This window comes from Aptenodytes patagonicus, chromosome 3 (assembly GCF_965638725.1).
Source record: "Aptenodytes patagonicus chromosome 3, bAptPat1.pri.cur, whole genome shotgun sequence".
Lineage (NCBI taxonomy): Eukaryota > Metazoa > Chordata > Aves > Sphenisciformes > Spheniscidae > Aptenodytes > Aptenodytes patagonicus.
The window spans coordinates 29,016,999-29,042,487 of NC_134951.1; the positions used below are offsets into that span (position 1 = coordinate 29,016,999).

The following is a 25,489-nucleotide window of genomic DNA, read 5'->3' on the forward strand; positions in this document are numbered from 1 at the left end:
AATTTAGCCCCTTCTACACTACTACTACCCTGAATTATGATTGAAAACCTTGCCAATTTTTAATTGCTTCATATAATTAGGTTTAATACAGTTGACGAAAAAAAGCAACTACAACAAATTTAACATATGTAACAAATAAGGAAATTTGCATTAGATTTGGAGGATCTGGCAGACTGCCACTCACCACAAAGTCTTGGAACAAGATAAAGTCATCCATACACTTAACAGATGTTAAACAAAACAAAAATAAAAAAGTGCTATTGCTAAAAAATTCTTATGGTGAATTCAGATTTGGCTCCATGTTCATAACACAACTGACTTGACAAATGAAAAGTAAAGTTCAGATAAATAAAACACATAATAGAATGGCCACACACAGTGTGGGAGCTCATAAACTACTGCAAATATTTGTACTGTTCTAAATGCCATCTTGTTTCAAAATTAACTATGTATTCATATATATTAATATATATATTAACTATTCATTCATATAAACTATGTATTCATATATATATTCCCATATATATTATGGGAAGAGCAACTGATGTCATCTACCTGGACTTGTGCAAAGCATTTGACACTGTCCTGCACGACATCCTTGTCTCTAAATTGGAGAGACATGGATTTGATGGATGGACCACTCAGTGGATAAGGAATTGTCTGGATGGTCGCATTCAAGGAGTTGCGGTCAATGGCGTGATGTCCAAGTGGAGACCAGTGACAAATGGTGTTCCTCAGGGGTTGGTATTGGGACCAGCGCTGTTTAACATCTTTGTCGGCGACATGGCCAGTGGGATTGAGTGCACCCTCAGCAAGTTTGCTGACAACACCAAGCTGTGTGGTGCGGTCGACACGCTGGAGGGAAGGGATGCCATCCAGAGGGACCTTGGCAGGATTGAGAAGTGGGCCTGTGCAAACCTCATGAAGTTCAACAAGGCCAAGTGCAAGGTCCTGCACCTGGGTCAGGGCAATCCCAAGCACAAATACAGACTGGGTGGAGAATGGATTGAGAGCAGCCCTGAAGAGAAGGACTTGGGGGTATTGGTTAATGAGGAGCTCAGAATGACTCAGCAATGTGCGCTCGCAGCCCAGAAAGCCAACTGTATCCTGTGCTGCATCAAAAGAAGCGTGACCAGCAGGTTGAGGGTGGTCATTCTCCCCCCTCTACTCTGCTCTGGTGAGACCCCACCTGGAGTACTGCATTCAGCTCTGGGGCCCCCAACATAAGAAGGACATGGACCTGTTAGAGCAATTCGAGAGGAGGGACACAAAAATGATCAGAGGGTTGGAACACCTCTCCTGTGAAGACAGGCTGAAAGAGTTGGGTTGTTCAGCCTGGAGAAGAGAAGGCTCTGGGGAGACCTTATAGCAGCCTTCCAGTACCTAAGGGGGGCCTACAGGAAAGCTGGAGAGGGACTTTTTACAAAGGCATGTAGTGATAGGACAAGGGGTAAAGGCTTTAAACTGAAAGAGGGCAGATTTAGATTAGATATAAGGAAGAAATTTTTCACTATGGGGGTGGTGAGGCACTGGAACAGGTTGCCCAGAGAAGTTGTGGATGCCCCATCCTTGGAAGTGTTCAAGAGCAGGTTGGATGTGGCTTTGAGCAACCTGGTCTAGTGGAAGGTGTCCCTGCCCATGGCAGGCGGATTGGAACTAGCTGATCTTTAAGGTCTCTTCCAACCCAAACCATTCTATGATTCCATGATTCTATGATTCTCAGGTTTCCCGAAAAGAACTGAAATTCAGTTTAAAACATGGGAAAATGTCCCGGTGTTTATACATTTTTCTCCTCTGTAGAAGTACCAAGCACAGGGTTCTGTACTACAGTCATTTATTTCTTACTTACAAATCAGACAATTCTTGACAAAACAGTACAGTACAGTATCTCTTCCCATAATAAGTTATATACGAGTTCTATTTTGGTTCTTTGCTGAAATGGTTTTCTTATATTTGTTTTCTTGATATAAATGTCCTTGGTCAAGGTAGATGACAAATGTAATTAAGCTGCAAAAAAATTCCATTTAATTGATAGTTCCAGTATTGAAGGAAGCTTGTGCAACCTTTGAGTTTGTTTTCTTGTTCAAAGCTGTACAGATGAAGTTTCCGGCTTCCATCACTGTATAAAGATTTACTCCCTAAAAAAGAGGTGAAAAAAGTTAAGAATAATAAATGCACATGTTGAAAATGCTCAAAATCCAAGTTTTTTTCCTCCAGGGTCTAATTTTTGCAAACAAAGGGCCTGATTCATGTCATAGGTTGGGAATGGAGATCAGTAGAGTTACAGTGACGTACACTATAGTCACAGCTTCCAGTTGTTTGGAAGGTTCTACCACTTTGAGGGTGATTTCTAACAGCAGTGGACTAAATACTCTAGTAATATATTTCAAACTCAAAAGAATCTGGGATAAAGAACTGGTATAACAACTTGAAGAAGTTGGAAGAAAAATACAGTGTCTACATATGCGCTGTACTTATTTATCACTAAATGCTAAGAAACTTCATGCTTATACGTATCCCATTTGCAGCTCAGGAAAATGGAGGAAACACACTTGTATTAGGAATTGAGTTCAGTGAGAAACGGGATCCTGCATTCTCTTGAATAAATATAATCTCCTTCCTGAAGAAGTTCCTTTCATTGCAAAATTACAATTTACATTGCTAGCACAAGTGAGCAAAAAATTGCAGCTGCTTGATCTGCCCATGCTAAAAAAATGTTCCTTGAGCAATCAACTGTTTTTTAACTAACATAAGACACATATCAGTGCTGCTTGATTGCTAAAATGGAATCAGATCACTCATCAAAGAGGAAAAAATACCGCATTATTAGTCTCCTGGACTACTCATGTATAGTAAAAGTTTTAGAGTTAGATCGTATAAGTGATGTAAGTACTTGCTCCAAAGATTGGAATTTAGAAGCCAGTAAAGTTCCTGTAGAAGGGATGCAAAAGGGGACTTCGAACTACACTGAGCAGTCGCACAAAACTGGGAGATGTGTGTCACTCAACATTAAAGAGTACAAGATGTATTGCACCAGAAATACATTTTCATAACACTTATGGATTTATGCACTAAAGACCTGAGACCAAGACCAAGATCAGACCAAGACCAGACCAAGACCTGATTTAGATGCTTAATCCTTTAATTGGATCTAGCACTTATTTCCATGTTCTACAGTAAACTTTGCCTTTTTCATTCTTGGAATTGGCTAAAAATGTTAATGAGAATAGAAATTACTTCACAGAAATGTAATCAAAAACATTTTTAATTTGAAAAAAAAAAATGCTTCAAAGTTTCCAATCAGCTCTAGTATATAGCACCATCTAAACCATATTGTTCAAAGACACCCTTTTATAGCTGTCTCATTTTACTACCGTTATAACAAGGGTGACTTCAGCTCATTCTGTTTATCCTTTATTGGTCATTACTTAGGCTTAGTTTGTAGAGTGCTATTGCACATAATGAAATCTAAAAAATTCTTAAAGCGTCTGTGCTTTTTTACAGGAAGAAACGAGCAACATACCACCATAGACATACTTGGTAGTTAGATTATGGAAGATGGCAAAATAAAAACCCCAAACTATCAAAATTCACATTTTCAGCACTGTAACACTGCATAATGTGATATGTGTTGATAAGGAACATATGTTCACAGTTCACAGTCGTTAAATGGAATACAAGCATCTCTGCCTTTTACATGGTCTTTCTTATGTAAGTGTCGTGAACCAAAGAGGATTACCATGAGGGCGCAAAACCCAGCATTCACCAGTATGACTCATAGATGGGGATGGGAAAAGAGTAGTGACAGGTGTTTGTAAGGTTGTTGAGTCAAAATAATATGTCTTCAGACAGATACTCAGAAATGTACTTAAGTGTACTTGGTAACCACTCCATATATCCAGAATTATTCCTTGACACCAAGGAATAAAACCATGAAACACAAAGACAAGTACCTCCAATAGTATCTATGAGCTTGGATAAGTGCCTTAAGTCAGAAAAGCTTCTGCCAGGAGGCAAAGTCCTTTAACTCCCATTAACTTCAGTTAATCAGTTCTCATTCAGCATTCATAAATACCAGGTCTATTATCTCTCTGAACTTCAGTTTTGGTGTCAGTAATGTGAAGCTAATAGTACTTAGTTGCTTCTCAGAAAGGCTTATTGTTTGCCAAGCACTCTGAAGGCATCATGAGCACAAGTACTATTACTGTAATTACATAGGAACCATATAGAAACTGTTTTTATACTTTCTATATGTAATGTCTCCCTACAAAGTTTCATAAGCATTAATGATCTATGACATAATTATGTATCCATTACCATGGTACAACCAATAAATCTCTTTGTAGATGGGCTCTGCTAGAAAATTATTTCACATTTAGCCTGCTAGCGATTCATTTCACGCATCACTTCTCAGTTACGTGTTCTGAAGAACAGTATAAAACAAGCATCAATTATTATTTTGATGTATCTAGTCAATCTGAACTCAGTAATGTACGCTTAAATACTGTCCATCCTTTGGTTGACACTTTAAGTGACTTCAGTCAACAAAATGAAAGCTTTAGTGCATAGCTGAGAGGAACATGAGAAAGCGCTCCTTGCAAATGGACAGCATTAGTAATTATAATCTCATTTTGTGCCATTATACAAAAAGGGACTTACTAATAGTTTTTTGCAATAATGATTTGACAGAATTGGCCATGGTACCAAAACCAACCAGCACTGCGAAGACCAAAGCTCATATATTAAGATAATAATTTTGAGGCTCCATGTCTCTCATCCAGTAAACCACTCTTTTCTTAATGGGCCAGAAAAGGGTCAAGGAGCAAAGCCTTGTGTTTTGCTATTGCATAATCTAATTTTTTTTTTTTTAAAAGGGAGAACTAAATGTCTGATGGTGAGATTTTTATCTCCATGGGATTTGGTATCAACCTTTAGGACAAGCTAGATTCCTGCTTGGACATCAGATCATTAACAGATTAATAAATCTTATCAAGAAGCCTGGAACAAGGTATATTTCATTTAATCAGGCTATTTTTATTTAATTGATTCCTTTTGCTATGAGTCAGTTGGAAAAGTCAATGGGTATTTTGCCCAAGGAAAGACTGTACTGAAAGCCTAAGTCTAAGGTGCACAGAAATGTAAAGTGAAATGCATGATTTCTCCTCCTTATTCCAAAGAACTGTGTTGTTTCAAAAGAATAATCACCTTCTTCATGAAAAAAGCTACCCCAAAGCACGTATGAACAGTTCAAAACAGAGTCCACTTGTACAACGGACACTTGTGATTAAACCTTTTCTAAACAGGTGTCGGACATCTACCCAGAACTCCCTAAGAAGCACATGAAAGCAGATAAACATTACAGTGAACTCTGTAAGGTACTGAATATGATATAACAGTGCTCAGGGGATGCACAATTCAGAAACAAGTTCCATGATCCTTTTATGTCAAAGAACTCTGTCGGCATGCGTGCCACACTGAACTGCAACCGACAGACAAGTAATAAGCTCCCCAATAACTCAGATCATTCTATTTCAGACATCAGGCTTTTCAATTTCTTTCTGCAGTAGTTTAAATACAAACCACACGTGTTGCAGTTTTGGCAGCTCTTCATGTGTTCTCCTTTGAGCTTGACTCTCAAAGTCTATGTCTAAGTTAAAGGTAAAGTCACTGTATTGCTTGAGTTAGAACAAACTCATTATGCCACATTTCCAGAACAATGATGACCAACAGGAAGACCAAAGAGCACATTTTTTCAAGAAGGCAGCATTACTTGGTTCCCAGGAATACAATAATCAAGATGTCAACCAAGCCAGGGATACTATATGTGTGCTCTTCAAGTGTGGATGCTCACTGGTAAGGTTCATTAAAGGGCAGCTCAGTGCAGATAAGCCGCTTTGCCCTCTCCTCCAAGAACAGGGCTGGAAATAAAAATGACTGTGAAGCCTGCTAGCCAGTAACAGTTTTTGTACAATTTTGAAATATATTAAGTGGATACCTGAGAAATAGTAATGTCCTGTGCTTGGGCTTCAAACACCACAATTTTTTCTACTTTGAAGCCGGAAAAATTGACAAGAAATTAATAAGCACTATGAACCAAATCCAAAGCACTGTGAAAAAAGCTGAGGTCCACTCAGTCTTTCCACTGTAGAGCTGATCAGCCTTCTGGGGCAATGCCTACAGTAATGATTTTTTTGTGGTTACTGAGGCAGAGCAATGACTCAAAGCAGTTGCTACTGAGCTCCTCATAGCTCCAGGTAGGGAGAGGGGGGTTATTCAAATTCCTGTCAAATACACAAACCAGTTCTACTCTAAATTGCTAGTGAAGACAACATCATTCATGTTATGTGTCAAGCCATGTTAAAGCATTGAGTTTGCAAAACCTACTATTTGCTCCCAATATTTTATTGTACAGCACAAGTAATTGTCATGTATGTATCGTATGTTTTCTAGAAAAATAATTTTGTTTTCCTTAAAGCCTTAAGTAGAAAGTAAAAATATCTTACTGTATTGACCCCCAGACCGTTAAGCATGTATATCACATCTTCTGTGGCTACATTTCCAGTAGAACCTTTTGCATAGGGACAACCACCCAGTCCTGCAACCGATGAATCCACTACAGCAACTCCCATCTGGAAGATAACAACACAAAAATGCAACATCAGCACAGAGTATTATTTATAATTATTCATTAATAGCAGGCTATACATATTAGTTACCATGGATAAAAAACACATTTCTCCACAAATGGATTTGTTTCTTGGAGGACATTCCTTATAATGGTGTTAGTCCTGACATCTTTATAAGGTAAGACTCTTCAAACACAGGATGTGGAACAGAGAACTAACGGTCCATTACATGTGATTTTGGCAGATAAGATGATTGCTGTTTTAGAGCCAGAGTTTTATGTCTTTTCTCTCTTTATCTCTCTACATGTTGTTTTTAAGTAGCCTGCATCTATTCCTGCAAAGGCTTACATGCAATCAAACACAATCGATGCGTTTATTCAAATGTAATTTTAAGCATATGTATAAGTCTTTGCAAGTTGGAAGTCTTAATATTAGCATCTGATTTACGTGTCATCCAAAAGATTTTGGGACATCTACCCTCTAAAATGTGTTTTATATTAATGGCTATTCTTCCACAAAGAACTTCCCTCCTAGCATTTTCTCTCTTCTCATTTTCTTTGCTTTCCTCTTTATTAGAGATCATGAAACCACCACGTAAATAATTTTTTTGTTCTTGTTTTACAGGAAGACTACAAGGTATTTTCACCCAAATGGAACACCACAATGTAAGGAAGAATTAAATTTTGGCAGATCTGTTAAAGAGTTCATGAGTTTAAATCAACTGGAAGTAAAAGTTTAAAGAACTTTATCCTGGTGAGTCTGACGCATTGTTTACCGTATTCACCAGTCTAGAAGAAAATACAACCCCCAAAATAGCAAATTTCACACCCTAGCACGGTCCTGGAGCAGCATTCAAAAGCCTAGTTTTTAAGATGCTTAGAATAACTGAATAGCTTGGATATCATGGAAGTTCTCCATAGATATAGGTTCCGATCTTTGAATATTTTTAAGGGAGTACTTGATGCACAGTGTTAAGCCTTCTCATTTAAATTAAGACTTGAAAAAACAGCCAGCTGTCATAAATTCATAATTCTCTGATTTTTATTTTCTTCCTACTGTATCCAAGCTCCTTCTCTCTCCTGATCCTCTCTCAGCATATTCATGATAAAGAAGAGTAAACCAGTTATCAACTCTGCCCAACAGGTAATATTAAATTTCCTATGGGATAAAGCCTTCCCTACGAGATTGGTCAGGGAGGGAAAGGAACCAAGCCTGTGATTTCCACTGACTTTAGTGAGCTCTTGCACCCTCTTCTTTCTGTGATTAGATTTTTAAATAAAGCTGAAATTGGGAAGCATTTTTTTCTGTTTTAACCTGTTAGGTATGTGATCCAGGACACTGGGTCTCCCTTGTTAGAGAAACCTCTTCAGAATTTCCCTTGAAGAAGATTAGATCCCTTTGGAGGCATTCAGGCTCTAGAGATAATCAGAAGCAGGCAATGATATTAGGCAGAGAAGTCATCACATCTTCAAAGACACCAGCTTCTCTCTACCTTAGGCACATAGAGGGTTCTCCTCCCCCTAGGGCTAATTTAGGCAGACATACACCAAAAGTTTAGAAGAAGTCAGGCAGACTGAATCAGGGTGCAATCACAGCTCAAATTCAGGACAGGAGTTCCTGTGCAGAGATAAGTTTTCAATACTCCAACTTTGACTTTGGGTCCAGAGAGATTCAGAGGTTAAACCATGCCTGTTACTCACATTTGCAAGTCAGTAAGATCAGTTTAGAGGCCTGACTGCATGGCAAGCTGATTTCTGTTGCTCTCTTTCTGAGGGACCTACCTGTCCCCACAGGCTAAGCTGGGAGCCTGCGCTTCTCCTTCACAGCCACACGTACCACTAGCTGGCAAGGTAGGCAAAAGATGATGTCCTGCATGTTGCAGTTGCTAAGTCCCCTTTCCAAATATACCCATCAGTGTTTTTTTTTTTTACTTCTGAAATAAACTTCCCTAATGTTTGGTTGTATTTGCTTCTAGTTTTGACAGTGCTTTCCATAGTTTTATCATTGGCCTTACAGGCTCTTCGAAGTTCCAACATTTCTGGAGGGCAATAATAAAGCTTTGTCCCAGGTCCTATTCTCAGGCAGGGAACATTATCTTGAGCTAGGTAGCTGCTCAAAGCCTGTAATAAAGACCTCAAAGGAGGCGAGGTGCATAACTGTGACAGGCAAGACAGTACTGTTTAATATTGCTCACACAATGAGACTCTCTAAGAAGGGATATTGTACTTTAAAGTATGCTAATCTGTGAATTATGGAGTGAATCACCAAAGTACATGTTTCACATTTCAGTCACTTGTCACACACTTTGTTTGTGTAACCCACCGGTCAGAAAATGTGTTATACAACACATCTGTGTCCAATACACAGAGGATATGCGTTTATGATAGCTTTCAATTGGAAATTCTGTCTCTTTTTGCACTAGCTGCTAAGATTCATACATTTACTCTGGAAGTCATTGCTTCAAGCTCCACAGCGGTAGCTGTCAGGCTTGCAAATGTCTCTGCAGCAACACACCTAAGGCCTTGTAATGGAAAGACTTAGGGTATGGTGAAGGTCTGGGGAAAAGGGAGACTAACATGTAGAAGCGCTGGTACGATACAAGCAAGCATCCCACTACCATGCCTGCTCTTTCAGGCTGATTTTAAGATTTCCGTCAGAAATGACTGTTTCAGGGATGAAAAGGTAGAAGAAAGTGTCCTTCATGGAGTTTCCTGCCAGCTGTCAGGTTATGTCATAACTGCTAGAACATTATTCTGGAGGTACTTATTTTCAGTAACTTTTATATGAGGATAAAAGCTATAGACAAATAATGTGCTGAGGTACATCACGGCTGTTAAACTCCCAAGGAAGATCAACAGACTCAGAAACAGCTTTAGTAGCATATAAGCAGTCACTTTCTAACCCCAGTGAACTATCTCTGGGGGTGATAATTCTCATCTTTATGAAACGCTTGTCCTTGTGCAAAAATGGGAAAAATATCAACTAAATTGTATTTGGTGACAACTAAAGCGGCATCTGAAAACAGCCAGAAAAGTTTGCCGGTTCAAAGCTGGGAGAACCTCCTCCTGTGGGGTGTCACTTATATTACCATCAGTAGCCTGATCCAATGCTTCACAGGGCTCTCACTGTGAGAAAAAACAAGAAACAATATACTGCCAGCATTAAAAGGGTGTGTCTTCTAAAGGCATTGGATATATATACTCACTAATTTCTTGATATGCTTGTACAAACACTTGTGATGTCACCATAATTCTGCATTTGCAGTGCAAGTCTCCTAACACTGGGGTACATGCTGCTTATTGTTGTCTGTTGAAAGTGTGAATACATGGAGGGGTATGGGATACCACAGCAACATAACGGTAACATGAAATACACATCTTTGTCTAAGCACATCCTAGTATTCTCAGGCAGCCTCGTCTGAGTTAATTCAAACTACCTCCACTGGAAGCTGGAGTGAGCTCAGTCATTTTAGTCTATCGTATGTGCAAAAGCAGTAAGCAGTGAGAGCAGCAACCTCCAGATGACGGACAGTGATACTTGCTCTGTCTTTTAAACCATCAACTATTCTGGCTAAACAGAAAAAGGAGAAAGTCTAGTCACAGCTTTACATTGGTAACATCCTCGGTATGGAGGCTTTCATCCATTACTTCCCAGAAACAGTGTATAAACATGTTTACATCTCTATAATGGTATCTGCATCAGGATGGATTTGCCATTTTAACATTCAGCCAATTGTAGACAAGGTCTTGACACGTCGTATATAATACAGCAGCTCTGACTGACCTCCAAATCTGACACGTCTTCAAATCAGTGCTCTTAATATGCAATGAGCGGGTGTCTCTGCCTTTAAGATATTGTCCTTTAAAGTTCTCTTCACAACACTTCTGATAAGATGTCTACAGCAACATTTCAGCAGCAGGCTCAGCTGCATCTGTCTGCCCTTGCGTGTGATATGGGTAAATATAATGTGTTTTCCGATTCGTGTGCAGAATCACTGCAGTTCATCTCTATGGTGGCCCCATTCAAAAAGTCCTTAAATAATCCATGCTCCAAGCTCCATTCTAACAGTGCTAAAAACAGATGTTGGAAAACATCCTTCAGCAGCACTACTAACTAATTTGGAGGTTAATATTACAGCCCAGCCTGTCCAAGCACAGAGTCTGAAATAGCACCTAATAAATAACTTCTCTGCAAGTTTGAGCAGCTATGAAGCTGTTTTGCTTTTGCAGCCATTAAAAGCATAAGGGGCTCTAAAAGAAAAGCTAAAAATTGACATAATGTGTAAAACAAGGCCTCTTCCTTCATCGCATGTCCAATATTTGTCAGGCTTTTAAAGGAGATAATGAGTTTCAAGCCTTTCAACAATCTGAGCCTGCAAAACATTCACTGTCAATATGAGATCTTTAAAAAGCCCACAGTCTCGTTGTCACTTCCTGACAGGCGCTAAATTGTGCTGAGATTCATGAGAAGTTGCACTGCAGCTTTTTTGTAGGATATGTCCTAGACGAGCACTCGCTGAGCTGCTTATGTATGGACGTGTGTGTGGGTGAACAATGGCTTGGCTTCCAGGACAACTTTAGTGCTCCAATCTTTTTTGACACTTGAGGAGTTTTGATAATCCCTAAATTTCTGACAGTGGTTCCTGAACTCCTTCCAAACTTTAGCTTTGGCTAGCTTTAGCTTACTCTCTAGAGAAGGCAGAAGACTTTTTGCTCCTGTCCCATGCTAACTTCCTAATTCCCCAATGAGAGAGAAAGGAATTAAATTCATCACCTTTGTCAAATAGCCAGTTTTAACAGGAAACCATTATTGCCAGTGAATAATAAATGCTTCATGTTTCTTAGTTTGCTTTACTACCTCCCCATAACTTCTTGTTGGGACAGTCAGTCTCCTTCCTTACTGATCTTTAAACCTGGCTTCATCTGACAAAAAATTAACTTTGTCCCTCTCTTAAAAATGGCAAGATCAGCATCAGTAACTCCAGGGATGCATAAGGTATAAACCAGAAACTATAAACCAGGTCTCTCATAAATCGGGATTTTTTTAAACTATGAGATATTAAACTATGAGGTATTAAATAGGAGAAGATTTGTTGTCCCTGAAAGTTTAGGGGCCACAGCATTGTAAAGTTCAGTACCACAGTACCTTAAAGATAGGTGCACATAGATATGACAAAATATCAGCATATTAGTTCAGCATTTGTTCAAGGAAGGGAGACGGAAGGGAGGAAGAAGTAAAAGGAGGACCTACACGCGTTAGGTCAAAGACTGTCCACACAGAAAGCAGCACAAGACTAATACTTCCAACTGTTTAATCCTGCAGCCCTGTCAGTGTCTAGCTGGCACTCTTGGCGTGGTGTGGTACTGTCCCATTACCGTGTCTCTCTGGCATCAGCCTGCTACCCACCACTACTTGGTATGCCATCAGGGAAAACTTCTCCTCCTGTAGAGATATAGATAACCATAGAAATATAAATAACTATGCCAGCAATGCTCTGTAAAATGGCTGTGCCCATAGAGACGCTTCTGTGAGTTATATTACTAAGTTGTCTAAAATCAAGGCTTGTCACTCCCCTTTATTTCAATAAGACAACTGTATATAAATAAATATTATTTTAGTATTTGAGCAATTCGAAGCATATATTTCTACATATAAGGCAATAAAATGGGACAACATCTGTCTGTGGAAAACCCTGAAAGTTAACTACTTTTCCTTCTTGTTTCTTTTTCTCTCCGGTCTTGCTAAAGATTAATGCATCACAAAAGAAAACACTACTTTTCAGAGTAAACTTCATCACTACTGACCACAGGGTGTCACTGTAACATTAAAATCTGTAATTTCCCCGTTCATTTAGTTAGAAAATTAATACATTCAGCCAAAAAAAAAATCCTTTTCTCCCGAAACATATTGAGATGCAAGCAATTTGTGGGCAGACGTGCTGCATAAAATCGTTTAATACAGCATTCCTTTAACTTATTGCACACATCTTTTCATATTGCTACTGACACATTTATTATAAGCAAAGCTGGCAATGACATCTAGAGTTAAAGTTCCCTAACACTTCCCATCATAAGGCCCTACTTTCAGTTGTTTATTACTTTGTCAGCCTTTAACTGCTGGATCTTATATTTTCCGTGCCTCGTCTCTGCCTCGGGCTGGATTGTTTTGGAAAGTGTTAGTGAAAAATGGGGTTGGCCACTTCCGAGAACAAGTTTTGGGGAAGAAAAACACTTTGTTATGCTAATATTCAATAATTCTAACACGAGCTTCTTGGAGATATTCTTGTAGCTTTGCACTCTCAAATTTGGCACAGGAGAAATACTGCTTTTAAGAGATCACACAGTCTGGACTTAGTTATGAGCTTAGGAAAGTTCCACCCCATTGTCAGGAACTGGTCAGCCTGGTAGCTAAAATGCTTGAGGGTCATAAGAGCAGCAGCTGATCATGCTCTTTCCCTTAACCTCAACAAAGAACTGTGAAGCAATTTCTCTGAAACTGAGTCGGAAAAATCTGTGTCTCTGGCTGACAGTGCATCACTTGCACAGAAAGCCTCTCACCGGCAGGCTCGAGCAGCTGAGATCTGTGTTGTGGAACCAGTTCTTCAGAGAATGTTCGTGGATGTTTAGGGGGAATCGATGCCATTAAACATGAGACTGGTTTTGACATTTTGAAAAGCTTAGAAAGTCCTAATCAAAATCCTACGCCATAACAAAATTAATAGTGGGAAGCAGATGTTCACACATCGCTTTTAGTATTGCCTATGCAGGCATATTTTGCTCCCTTTTTGAATATGTGCACTCATTTTTATTTACAAGACAATAGGGGTTTGCTAATTTGGGGTTGTAGGCAATTCGAGCTGCTCCCTTGCTAAGGATCACAAAACCTGCAGGGGGAGCAGGAGACACATTTCAAGGTCTTGTCGAAACCCATGAAGACGCGATGATCATCAGAGCACTGAGTGACTTTCCAGTCTCCCTTCCTTCCCTCCCCAGGCAACCCAGGGCATTGTCAGATTTCCCAGTTCAGCTGCTGATGATTTGAAGTAAGTACTTATTGCCCCAGGTGCTCTCCAGCAGAAGTTGCTGCTCCCAAGTAAACCTCTGGTGGTTTAACAGTTTGTCTGCTTGCTATGTATTGTGAAATAATCTGATCTAAAAATGCAGGATATTCATTTTATAGATTTAAGTCTGGACGCAGTCAGAAGACCAGTTAAACAGGTAGAGCAGAGAAGATAATAATCTTGGGATCCGGAGGGAAAGGGGGAACCAGAGAGGAAAGGCAAAGGGCAGCTTCGGGGTAGGCAGGGAGGGAACCGTCTAGTCCAGAGATGCAACAACTGCACCAGGTTGTCTGTGCCCTACATGCAGCCAGGTGACAACCAGGTTTTTGTCACGTGCTACATGCCAGTGTAAATGAATAAAAATAAACCTGAGAATAAACTGAGGGCTTTGAACGGACAGGGAAGACAAAAAGATTACTTAACTTGATGGTAAAGTTACTGAGGGTTGCTCTGGGGGAGGAAAATTTTGCTGGTACTGGAGAAAGCATGTTTGGAACTGCTGACACTGGAGGTCCGATGAAGAAACAAAATCCATTCACTTTGCAAGGGATGGCGCACAGAGGATGAGCAGAGTAGAGACCTACCCACTAAAATAAAATGGCTGAATTATCATAAAGGCTGAATTATGGGACATCAGCTGAGAATGGGTTGAATGATGGAACCACAGGTAAAAATCAGTGTTTGAGATGCAGACTGCACGGAGTGCACTTCACTGTGAGTTACAATATTGAAAAAGGACAGAATGCTACTATGGAGAATCAGGGAAAGGCACTGATCTAGTGTTTGAAGTGCACATGGCAAATGCGGAACATGTGAATCCATCAATGAAAAGGGCAAATCTGACCCGAGCATCACAGTGTCTGAAAAGGCTACTTTTTCCAACATTCAGGGAACATATAACCTAGTTCATCTATCTCAGGTACACCTTTTAGTGGTATCTATACTTTATAAAGAAACTACAAATTCTTTTGATTTTCTTGTTCAGTCCTGGTTAGCTTCTGCCAACTCCCAACCCTTCTAGTTACTGGAAGACCAATTTCTGTTGATTCACTCTGCAGCTTAAGCTGGGCGGCCAAAACTCTTCCTGGAGGTCTAATTTCCCTCACTTTGTATAAAGAGAACACTTTCAGCATGATGCACCAAGTGGCAGAGTACACTAGCTTGTACCAATGTGAGCAAACAAAATAGGTGGGTGGCAGAAAACATCTATCTTTATAAAATAAATTTGTAGCAATGATGGCATTTATAAGAAAGACAGGAAAGCAGAGCAGAACTATTTCATTCCATGGTAGTATTACGGTATGTCAACATCAGGGTATCTAAAGGAACGAAATGGTAACAGCATTTAAAATCCCATCTGACTTCAATTCAGCCAGAGCCCTCACACAGCAGCACCTGACTCCCCTAGAGCCAGAAACATCACCCACCCACAAAAAACACTTTGTTTTGACTTTCATTCCCTGTATTATCTCTGAAATCACACCCACCTGCCACCCAGTCAGCAAAAATGGGGACCTCCCGCGCATCCCCGGGGCTCATCTCCAGATGTGCTGTGGAGTCCTACAGAAGTATCAGCTCCTTGTCTGGGGCTGATCACCCATACAACATGTGTGGTCTTCACAGTCTGAAAACCACCACTGGCTCCTTGGCGTGGAAGCTGGGGAAGCTCAATGGACCAAGACGGGTGGAGGGGACCCCAACATGACACCAGGAACTCTAACAGGTTCTTCAGAGGTCTGAAAATGTATGCTAAGGTCAGCCTCTTCTCTGTCTTCCTCTGTGCAGCTAAGATCGATGACTGTTAATTCTAGTACAAGGACATTTTCTTCCACAACTAATTCAGCTTCACCCAGTGCTTCCCATCTCAAGAGCATAACGAGCTTCCACGTTTAGAGTGAAAAGACCTTTTCAGATATTAGTGACTTTTAGTATTGTTCCCTCTCATACCTTGACAACTAGACCTACACTTGTTTCTCCTGGATGTGGTGATATACAAAGCGAGGGAGCAGTTGGTAAATATCCTTCAATCCAAATCTCCCTTGTCTCTGCCACATACCAGAATGTCTGCTGAAGGTTTTGGTTGCTATCCCAAACATGATGGCAGTAATGACATATTAAATGATCTGTTGCACATTACAATTTAAAGTAGATGACTACTCCTATCTCATGCTTCCAAGGCTTTTCCTCTGATGTCAGTACCTATGCTTTCCAGGAAGTTGCTCAGGTTACTGTTGTAACTATTAGAACAACTTCTTTCCCATTTCACCTATTTAATAGGAATCAAGCTAGACTAGAGTCAAACTTCCCCCCCCCCCCCCCCCCCCCCGGCCAATAACCATCCCAGACAGATTTAGCTGACTTAGAAATGGAGCAGATTCAGCAGTGGAGCTAAAAAAAAAACAAAACAAACCCACACAACCAAACACAAATACATCCAATAGTCTAGCAGTGATACTATCCTACCTGAGGCTCATGTTTTTTCTTCACCTTCCTTCTAAAGAAATGTCCTAACTATTGGGTAATGTGGGACACACAGGCAGTGAACCACAAAATGACTGCCTATGGCTTTTTCTCATTTGAGAACCAAACTGCCCTGTGCTTCATAAACACAAGGCAACATCTAAAAGGAAGATCCTGCTGAAGCTTAAGTTTTCAGCTACTTCACAAACACCAGGATGGTGGTGGGTTCTGTGCATGTCCCTGAGAAAGCTAGCCCCTCCCTAACTTCATCTTTGCCCCTCCACTTTTCAATCAGATTTTGCTGCATTTTCAATCTCCTTATGCAACAGCAAGATTTAAAACTCTAGCAGCAAAGTTCAACTTCTTAGAAAAGTCTGGTATTTTATACAGACCCAGATCTCTGGAAACTCCTCAACTGTATAAAAGTGGATTGGACTACTTCTTACTTTACTGAAATCATTATTCACTGGGAGCTTGCTTGAGCAAGGGCATGGACTTCAAGACTGTATCATTAGTAGTAGCAGTAGTAGTAGTTCTAACCTGCAGTTGGAGTTCATAGATTTGACACCTCTAGCAGATCTCAATAACAATCAATGAAATATCAGAACTTATTAATAAGTGGACAGAAAAAAAAGGACCTGATTGTATCAGAGAACAAAAGTCTGTCTTCATCTTCTTAACTGTTGTTACGGTTTTCATCTTTTTGGGGGAAAAAGAAAAAGGCAACAGCCCTATTAATTCCCGAGGCTACTTATTTTGCAAAAGAAGATACCTGAAGTTTTCTAAAGGAAGTCACACATTTCCAACAGGGTACATGTGTTATAATGATAAAATTTGCTACTTAGAACTGGGAAATCACTTTAACTTTCATCAAGTGTATAAGTGTTATCTTTAAGCATTGTTTCAGTTGTTCAGATTAATTCAAAATGTACGACAAGGATGTGCAGAATTTTGAATTATAGTTTAGTTTTTCCATAATCCATGGTATCTTTTGCATTTTATATTAATATACACAATATACACTTCATACTTACAATACATAGTATATGCTCATAGCAGTTATTTTCTAATGTGAGAGATTCCTATTCTCATTTCTGGAGAGATATCTCACAACAGAAATTAAGAGTTGTGCATCCTATCTCAAGCTGAAATATCTCCATCATTCACTATCACTCCATATTAGATTTAAAGTCTAGGCCAAAAATAATTGGTACAGTTAATGCTGTTAAATAAAACCTGCACTTTTTATTCAGGCATAACTACTATTTTGAATCTCTCTTAATTCTATTTTCATAATCCCCTGAGTGAAACAGTATTTTATTCTATTTTAGTACGTAGATGTAAGGCAGTTCAGAGTTTCTGCTCCCTAATATTCATTGACAAAACATGCTCAGCATAAAGAAAAGCGGATTGCCAAGACGTATGGTAAACTACCCTTAGAAAAAACCTCCTGGCATTTATTACATCATCTGGATTACACAGGTGCATATCCATCTTCTCCCGTATTTGGAAAATAAGAACTGCATTCTCCATTCAAATGCTTTTAACTTATTTACAGCTAGATCTGGAGACTTAATATTTATCATCACAAAGTATAAAGCCAAATGTCCTTTTTCTTCAGGAGCACCAAAGATTAACAGATTAGAATGTTTTCCACATGTCCATTTTACTGTCAAGAGAATATTAAAGAAGTTTTCCAGCTTCCGCAGCTCAGCCAGATGTCAATGGATCCCACAGTGAAGCAAAATTGGCAGAGTAGCCTTCTCATGACCCCGGCATTGTTTTATCAAGGATCAGTTTAAAAGTATAAAGGGCCATTTCTTGCTGAGATCTGTAATGTTTTTCAGCCCTTTTCCCCTGCAATTACACAAAAGTGCTGACTTTGTTGAACTACTGATATGCAGTAGTATTTCTTATGACTTCTCTCACACTGTGCTGTAATTGCTGTTTGTGTTGGCCCAAGAAAAGTACCACGTCTTGTTTCCACTGTACATTTCCGGACTCTGCTTTCAGTAACATCAGTGTAGGATATTGTACTGGGCATATGTTTTGTTGTGTAAACATTAACTGGTAATTTACCCTGTCAATCTCCACAGTATGGCCTCTAATTACCAGAGGCTGAGGAGCTTCAGATGGACATTTTATAAAATATTTACAGTAGTTATACTGCTTCTTTTTTCTCCACTGGTATCTGTGTTCTGAAAATCATTGCAAGGGAAAAAAATACAACTTCAAAAACCATAAAACAAAACCCAACAACAAAAACAAATGTATTCATTCTTGCACACCTCATTCTCTAGAAGAACTAAAGACTAGGTTCCCAATTAGTTAGGCAAAAGTTATGGCAATATTGCAGTAGACATTACAGTATTAAAAAGTATTAGATATTTCTGTTTTCTTTCAATTTAATTATTCCCTTTTACATCTTCTGTGACAAAAAAATAGTATATTATTTCTATCAGTGCTTTTTTTCTTAAAATTCATTCTCACTAAATAGCTGCTGAACTTGCAAACAGCTATGCACATGCTTAATTTGATTCAAGACTCAGACAAATGTATTTAACAAATGGGACCACTAAGGTCTTGTTGGAAAATATAGCATCTACTGCAAAGATTCAGAACCAAGGAGCAACCTCCCTTTAAGAGCTCTGGAATATATGTTTTAGTCATTCATCTATATAATTTCAAGGAAGTAGAACTTTCCATTTTGTGTTAAAATATAATGCCATGAGTAGAATTCCAGGATGGATTAAACAGTTAATAATTACAGTAATGTGACCAAAGAAGATGCAATCAATAGGGCATCTTTTTGGACACCATAGGCAGAGTGAATCTCCATTTCAAATAAAGTTTTCACCATGATTTTCATCATAATGCAGGAAACTTTAAAAAAAAGTGTGACAGTTTCTCAGCTTCTACTATTCCATTATAACTGGATCAATTTTGTAATATTCATCACATCACAATACCTTATCACATTACAATACCTCCAAAAGAATCTTCCCTTCCGATACATTGACCAATTAAGTGGTAGCATTAAGGTGGAGAGCCACAAAATGTAATTCATCTTGCAAATTTTTTTCCCTTATTCTGAGTAAAGTTCTTTTTTTAAAAAAGACAGTTGCAAATTGCTCATCCAGTATATCTGCCAACAGTAAAGCCAGAACACTTCTTTTGTTTAAAAAGGCATTCGATTAGCATCTTATCTTTTGCTATAGATGCACATTATATTGCCTTGCTAAGTCTATTTTTATTCTGTTTGCTTAGTTTATTCTTTAGAGGAAAATACACTACATCCTACATTTAGAGGAAAATACCTATTGTTGCAACTCTTAGTGCAAGCAAAATCTTACTGTTTTGAATATAGATCAGAGAAAAATCTTTCTTTCTATAATTGTTTCCTTTATGCATTTGAAAGGACTCTGTGTTAAGCAAATCACATCATTTGCTTCTGACAATCTGTCACCATATAGCACTTGCACTAAGCAACAAAGGAGAAAAAAATTAAATAAACAGGAAAATATGCAAGCTGGCAAAAATTATGGAGTGTATAAAACTATCATTCATTTATCTTTAAAAATGATCAAAAAGCTTTTATTTCTGAAAGCCTGGCTGTTTCAATTTGTACTGTAATATTTCAAAGGAAAAAAGATAAATGGCAAATGAATTGACTCAGGAGACTGGTTCAGTGTTGCTTCTGCACAGCACAGAAAGAAAAGATGATTCTCATACTTTAAGTACTGCATCAGCTTTGGTTTCTGTCTTAACTGGCGTCATCTTTGACTTATTCCACTTATGCAAATGGTCACTTGTTCTCATACGGCTACAAAGATCCACCCAACACACTCATTTAGAGTGAGATCAGGAACTTCAGTCTGTCCGATCATAGTATCTCTGGATCTTCTGCAGTTTAATTTACCTTAGGAAACACTCTGAGAGCTTGTTTAAAGCCACGTGCTGTATCTCAGCAACAGGAAGTAACTCTCCCTCCTTCATCGTTTGCTGGCTGATAACAAAATTGGTTCCGAGGATCCATAAATATGCAAGAATGGCCAGAGGTTTAGTTCCACCCCCTCAGCACAGCTGTCTGTAGAGCTGCCCAAAAAGCAAGGAAGCATCATCCTGTAAACACCGCGCTTCCCTACTGGAGACACTGGGATTTGTGATTTCCCAGGACTCATCCTGCCATGGCAAACTCCTCTGCTTGGGAGACCCTTGCTTGGGTCTGACAGTCAGGTTCCATGCGATACCTTCTTTTTCAGGCAGAAACTAGAATAACCACACTCACAGACAATGAAAAGTAAAGAAAAGAAACAATCGTTTCCAAGTGGGAAGCACTGTAGTGATTCTGTCCTTATTTTACACTTGCTGTTAAACTTTAAGAAAAAATACTTCAAGGTAAAAAGGGAGGGGGAGTCATTTCCACTGAGTAGAAAAATACACGTCTAAAAGCCATTCATCTTCCTCTAGCTGATGTATACAGAGTCACAGCCTGATTAAAGTGCAACATGACTATAGGGGGAATTTCTAAAAACAAGTCAAGCAACTCCTATAGAAATAATTTCTTTTCAAAATACCATGAAAATTGAATGAGGAATTAAATCCTGAATAAAAACCTGTTTTTAAAGGTACTTTAATTGTATCATCACCAAACTTCTGATTTTTTTCTTTCACAATTTTTTTAAAAAATATGTTGAAATACTGTATGTTATTTCTGTCACTGCCCCCCATACACATAGGAATAAGACAGTACCACAGTCAATTGAGAAGGAGACTAGCTGAAAACACAAAGCTAGATACACAACTACTGGCATACTCATATGTTCTAGATTAGAAAGTATCTAAAACTATATATCCTAGAATCTTCATCGTAAGTACATCTTAATCACAGGAACGAATAGGTGGTCTAATGAATACAAACCTAATATTAATCTAGAACACATTTTAGATGATTATTTTTTAAATATAGACAATGATTTTTGTGGTGTATTTAAATCAGAAATTTAATTTAAATTGGCATGTTAGCCATGTCAGTTACAAAGACTGGCCAACATTTTCCATATTCAGATCCTATAGTAAGCTGCTTAGAGCTTTGCCAATCTTTTACTAATCAAGCTGATATCCTGTGGGGTGCATATCTGCCCTGAACTATACTGCTGTGGAAAAACTTAGCTGAAACAGTTCAACTTTTTAGAAAAACTTACATGCACACCTAAATGTGTCATGCTAGTAAATAGTGATAGATTCCCCAAGTTCTCATGCCCCCATGCCTTGGATCAAAGACATGTAATGTGGGGAGTCCTACCTTAGCAGTAGAGATGGACACAGTGTACAAATGTTTAAGGAAGACCTGTAACAGCTCTGCAGTGAAATCCCCAGGGACGTCAGAAGCATGGAGCACACTCAGAGCTGACCAGAACCTCTGAAATCTCAGCTCTGAGACATCCTTGAACGGTCACTAGGAATGACAGCAAAAATCTCTCTTTTGTGCTGTTAATACACAGGAACTTGTGCTCTTTTCTGGCAAGAGATATATATATATATATATATATATATGACCAGCAAACTAAATGTCATCAGGACTGGAACTCAATTGCCCACTGTGTGTAACTCTTGCCACAGTCCCCAGCAAAGCTTTGGCCTGGGCCAGGTAGTGCTCCACCGAACAATTTCTGGCACAGTCTAGGAACTAGCACCACTTAGGGATCATTCATAGTTGGCAGTCTGGAAGTGCTGACCTTGTTTCGGAGGGTAAGAATTTGATTTTATGGATGCAAGCGTTTCATATCAAGGAGTGATACAGCAACCGTAGGAGTGCAAAGTCTATTCAGACATGCAGTCCTGGATCTAAAATTAATGTGACAGCTGATGAAATAGAAATTGATGAAGAAATGCATGCTGTGGGAGGGGTGCTGAGAAGGGAGAACGGGACAGGCTTGCAAGGATGGAGCAGTTCTGAGATGAGCCAGTTGTGTAGGACACTTATCTGTGGAAATCACATTTCATTTGTTGTGAAAGTTGGAAGGTGTGTGAGACAAGCGAGACAGCATAAAACCAAAAGGGACAGGTAGCAGCTGTGGAGAACTAGCTTGTCTTTCTGTGAATGAGAAAGTGACTATGTGACACTGAATGAGGCACAAAAAACAACCTTCAGACCAATGAAAACTCTTCATTTTCCAGTCACCTTGATAATCTAGACTCTGATTTTCAAGCATTGAATCAAGAACTGTTGTAAAATAACAGTTATGAGTTCCATTTCTGATTGTTACAGGGAGTCATCTCATCAAACCTACAGCCAGCCATGTAGTCTTATGCAAAAAAACCCCCAAAATACTATCTTTTTTATGCATGCAATCCAGTTGAGGCATAATAGAAAAATGCATGGGGAATTTGACACCAGTGTGCCCTCACCATATTTTTTATGCATGCTACAGATCAGTGACTTCAGTTTTCTAGTGCTATATTTTCACAACTCCTAAAAGTACTAAATATTTATTTTAAATTGGGCTTAGCATTTTGAAAACTATTTTATACTAATTTGTTCTATAAACACCTGAAAACCTTTTTTGAAAAGCCTTCTTACATTTCCAGCATTTGGAAGTAATTTGTTTCTAGTCCAAAAAAATGAATGTCTGTCTCTAACAGAAAGAGCTGGATTACTGCCCAGTCCACTTCAGAACTGGATGATGCTGACTCTTAGCCATTTAAACAGTCAAGTTAAACAAGACACAGTTGGGATGACAAAAGGAGGTCTGTAAAAAGACTATTGCTCTGGCCATGTGGACTTACAACTATCAAACAATGACTAGGAAAATAGTGAAAGAGAGGAAAAAAATAACATAAGTGCCAGGGAAAATACTAGGATTAGGTGAATGTAGGAGCACGGTATCCATTCCTATCATTCTCCCTTCTTGCCAGCGAGCTCCCAGCAGTGTATTTACTCCGCGTAAGCATTGATGGAGGCAAAGAATGGCAAAAAAGGCATTATAAAGGAGAACAAAGGAGAGGGGAATTAGACACTAACAGTCTGTACAGAGTAGTATCCTCAAATGGGTCTATAATCAGCTGGTTTTGTATCTAAATTATATTCTATGCTATTTTGTATGAGCCTTGCTTGCAAGCACAACTTTGCAAGCCTCTTATTAGCTGGGAAAAGGTGAAATAAGACAAAATTGTTTTCTCGTATTCTATTAATACTAATTCTTTCGCTTTTACAAACTATAGTTCCAGATATGACAACTAAAGAATGATGCAGCAGAACAGAATCTGATGAAGACCTAAGAATCATTTCAAGTAAATTCTCTGAATCTGTTTATTTTTGCATGGGAAGAAGTTCATTCACAAGAGGAGAAAGATGCACAGTAATGGAAGCGATACTAGAATGCCTTTTAGATACTGGTCAACCAAATCAGTATCGCCTTAATGCTTCTAGATTTAATGAATCAGAAAATGATCAGCGAAGCTGAAATTGGAACATACCACCGACACTGAAGAATGAAATGTGCAAATAAACATCACTTAGAGGATGGGAAACTCATAAATGAAAACATTTTAGATGCGATTAGGAAGCTACAATAAAACATCATTCCAAGAAAAAAGTAGAAGTAGGCAAGGAGGATGCAAGCACAGAAAAAGAGAAGAGCATAGAATATTTGGGCCAAATTCATTCTTTCTCTAAATCCACAGCTTCAATGCTATTAGTACAGAAATTATTTTTGGCTTTAAGATAGAAAACTAAAACCACTTCAGATTTTATTTCTTTAGTTGCTGCGGTGATGTCTCCATTCACATTCCATTTAGACCTAGGGTGACAAATCTATATGAACTTGCAGAGATATAGAGAGAGATGCATAGATTTGCATGAGAAATTCAAGGTTTTAAAATGTTTTAAAAACAGTTGAGATTTGATTTTAAGCCAAAGGGAAGTTGTGTCTACCACTCCAAGTCAGCTCTAGTGAGGGAATTTGGAGATGAGAATAATCTATAACTGATGAAGAATCTCTTGGTCTGATTAGTATCCTGAAACAGACTTAGACTTGAGGTTTGTTGGTTCAGTAACTAGGGTTGAAAGCTTCTGAAATTCAATCATCATATTAGAGGCAGCTAGAACAATGCAGATTTCTATTATTTGTTAATCATTTACAATATAATAAGTTTCATTTAAAATAAAAAACAAAACCCACAAAGACATACAGGCTACCTATTGGTATATGCATGTAAATACATCTTTGCCTCAGGAACTCTGGCTGCTATTTCAGTATACAGTAACAAACATATTACCTTTCCTATCCTAAAAAGTTCAAAAAAATAAAAATCTTGAAACAAAGTCTACTGTTTAAACTTTTTTTCTAGTAATAGTGTAACAGTTGTAATAATAGCAATGAGGAATTTATTTGTGAACTATCAGGCTATCAAGTTTTTCTGAAGCATAGGGAGAAAGGTCAAAAACTTTCAGGTCCTCAGAAATTGCATACTATGCACATCCTGCAAAAAGCAGCAGAGAGCAAAAAAAATAGGGTTGCTACTTCTTTTGTACTGATCTGAGAACGGAACAGGAGTGGTACTGCCTGTTCATTTGCTTGCTTTCTTATTTTGCTGAAATTACAGGCAACAATGTAAAACCAGTACCCATAAAAAGGCCAAAAAAAAGAAAGAAAGAACAGAGAAAATACTGGAAAACATCTCTCAGATTTTCAGTATGAATGCCTATGTTTTCATTTTCTTCCCATATGTAGGTCTGATTTATTCATTTGTGCAGTATGTTTTTTCACTTACAAAAGTAACTAGCTGACTGCTTATAGTAGCAATATTGTTTGATAAAACGCAAGTGTTTTTCTACTTTCCTAAAGCACACACCGTCTTTTTAAGTTTTCTTCAAAGAAACCTTGCAGTCCGGTGTGAATTTTCACAATTCACCTGCCATTTTCCCCCTAATTTATCTGCTTTCAAATACACAGTCTTATTCACCTCTGTCTTGTTAGCTTTCAATCTTAAACAATTCTACTGATTCTTTTCTTTCCTAATATCACATACTCCTTCAGCTCAAACATCTGATTGTTTTAATTGCTAGCTTTACCTAAGTGCTATGTTGTTTCTATGAGGAAAAGGGAATAAAAGGAAACAAACAAAAAAGCAAACTGCTGTTTTCTAAAGAACTTTGTGTTATTGCTAACAGCTCTTTTAGTTTGCTGGCAAATAATTCAAAAGTATTGTCTACACTTTCAAACCCAGAAAATACTTGGTAAGTGCCTAGGATAAATTAGTTCCTAGAGAAATCCAAAAGTAGAAAGCTCTAGGAAGACCCTTATTTAAAAGGACAGGCATGCTGTAATAAATAATCTCT

At 38.6% G+C, this 25,489-nt stretch overlaps 1 protein-coding gene across 1 annotated transcript in view; it reads right to left on the bottom strand.

Moving 5' to 3' along the window:
* Nucleotides 1-522: 522 nt before the first annotated feature.
* HMGCLL1 (3-hydroxy-3-methylglutaryl-CoA lyase like 1) overlaps nucleotides 523-25,489 on the bottom strand; it is an 83,376-nt gene continuing 58,409 nt past the window's right edge. The window contains exons 8-9 of the mRNA XM_076332963.1: nucleotides 6,504-6,629; nucleotides 523-2,138 (exon numbers count right to left, since the gene is read on the bottom strand). Coding sequence (XP_076189078.1) covers nucleotides 2,025-2,138; nucleotides 6,504-6,629 — 240 coding nt within the window. The 3' untranslated portion in view covers nucleotides 523-2,024. The remainder of the gene's footprint in view (nucleotides 2,139-6,503; nucleotides 6,630-25,489) is intronic.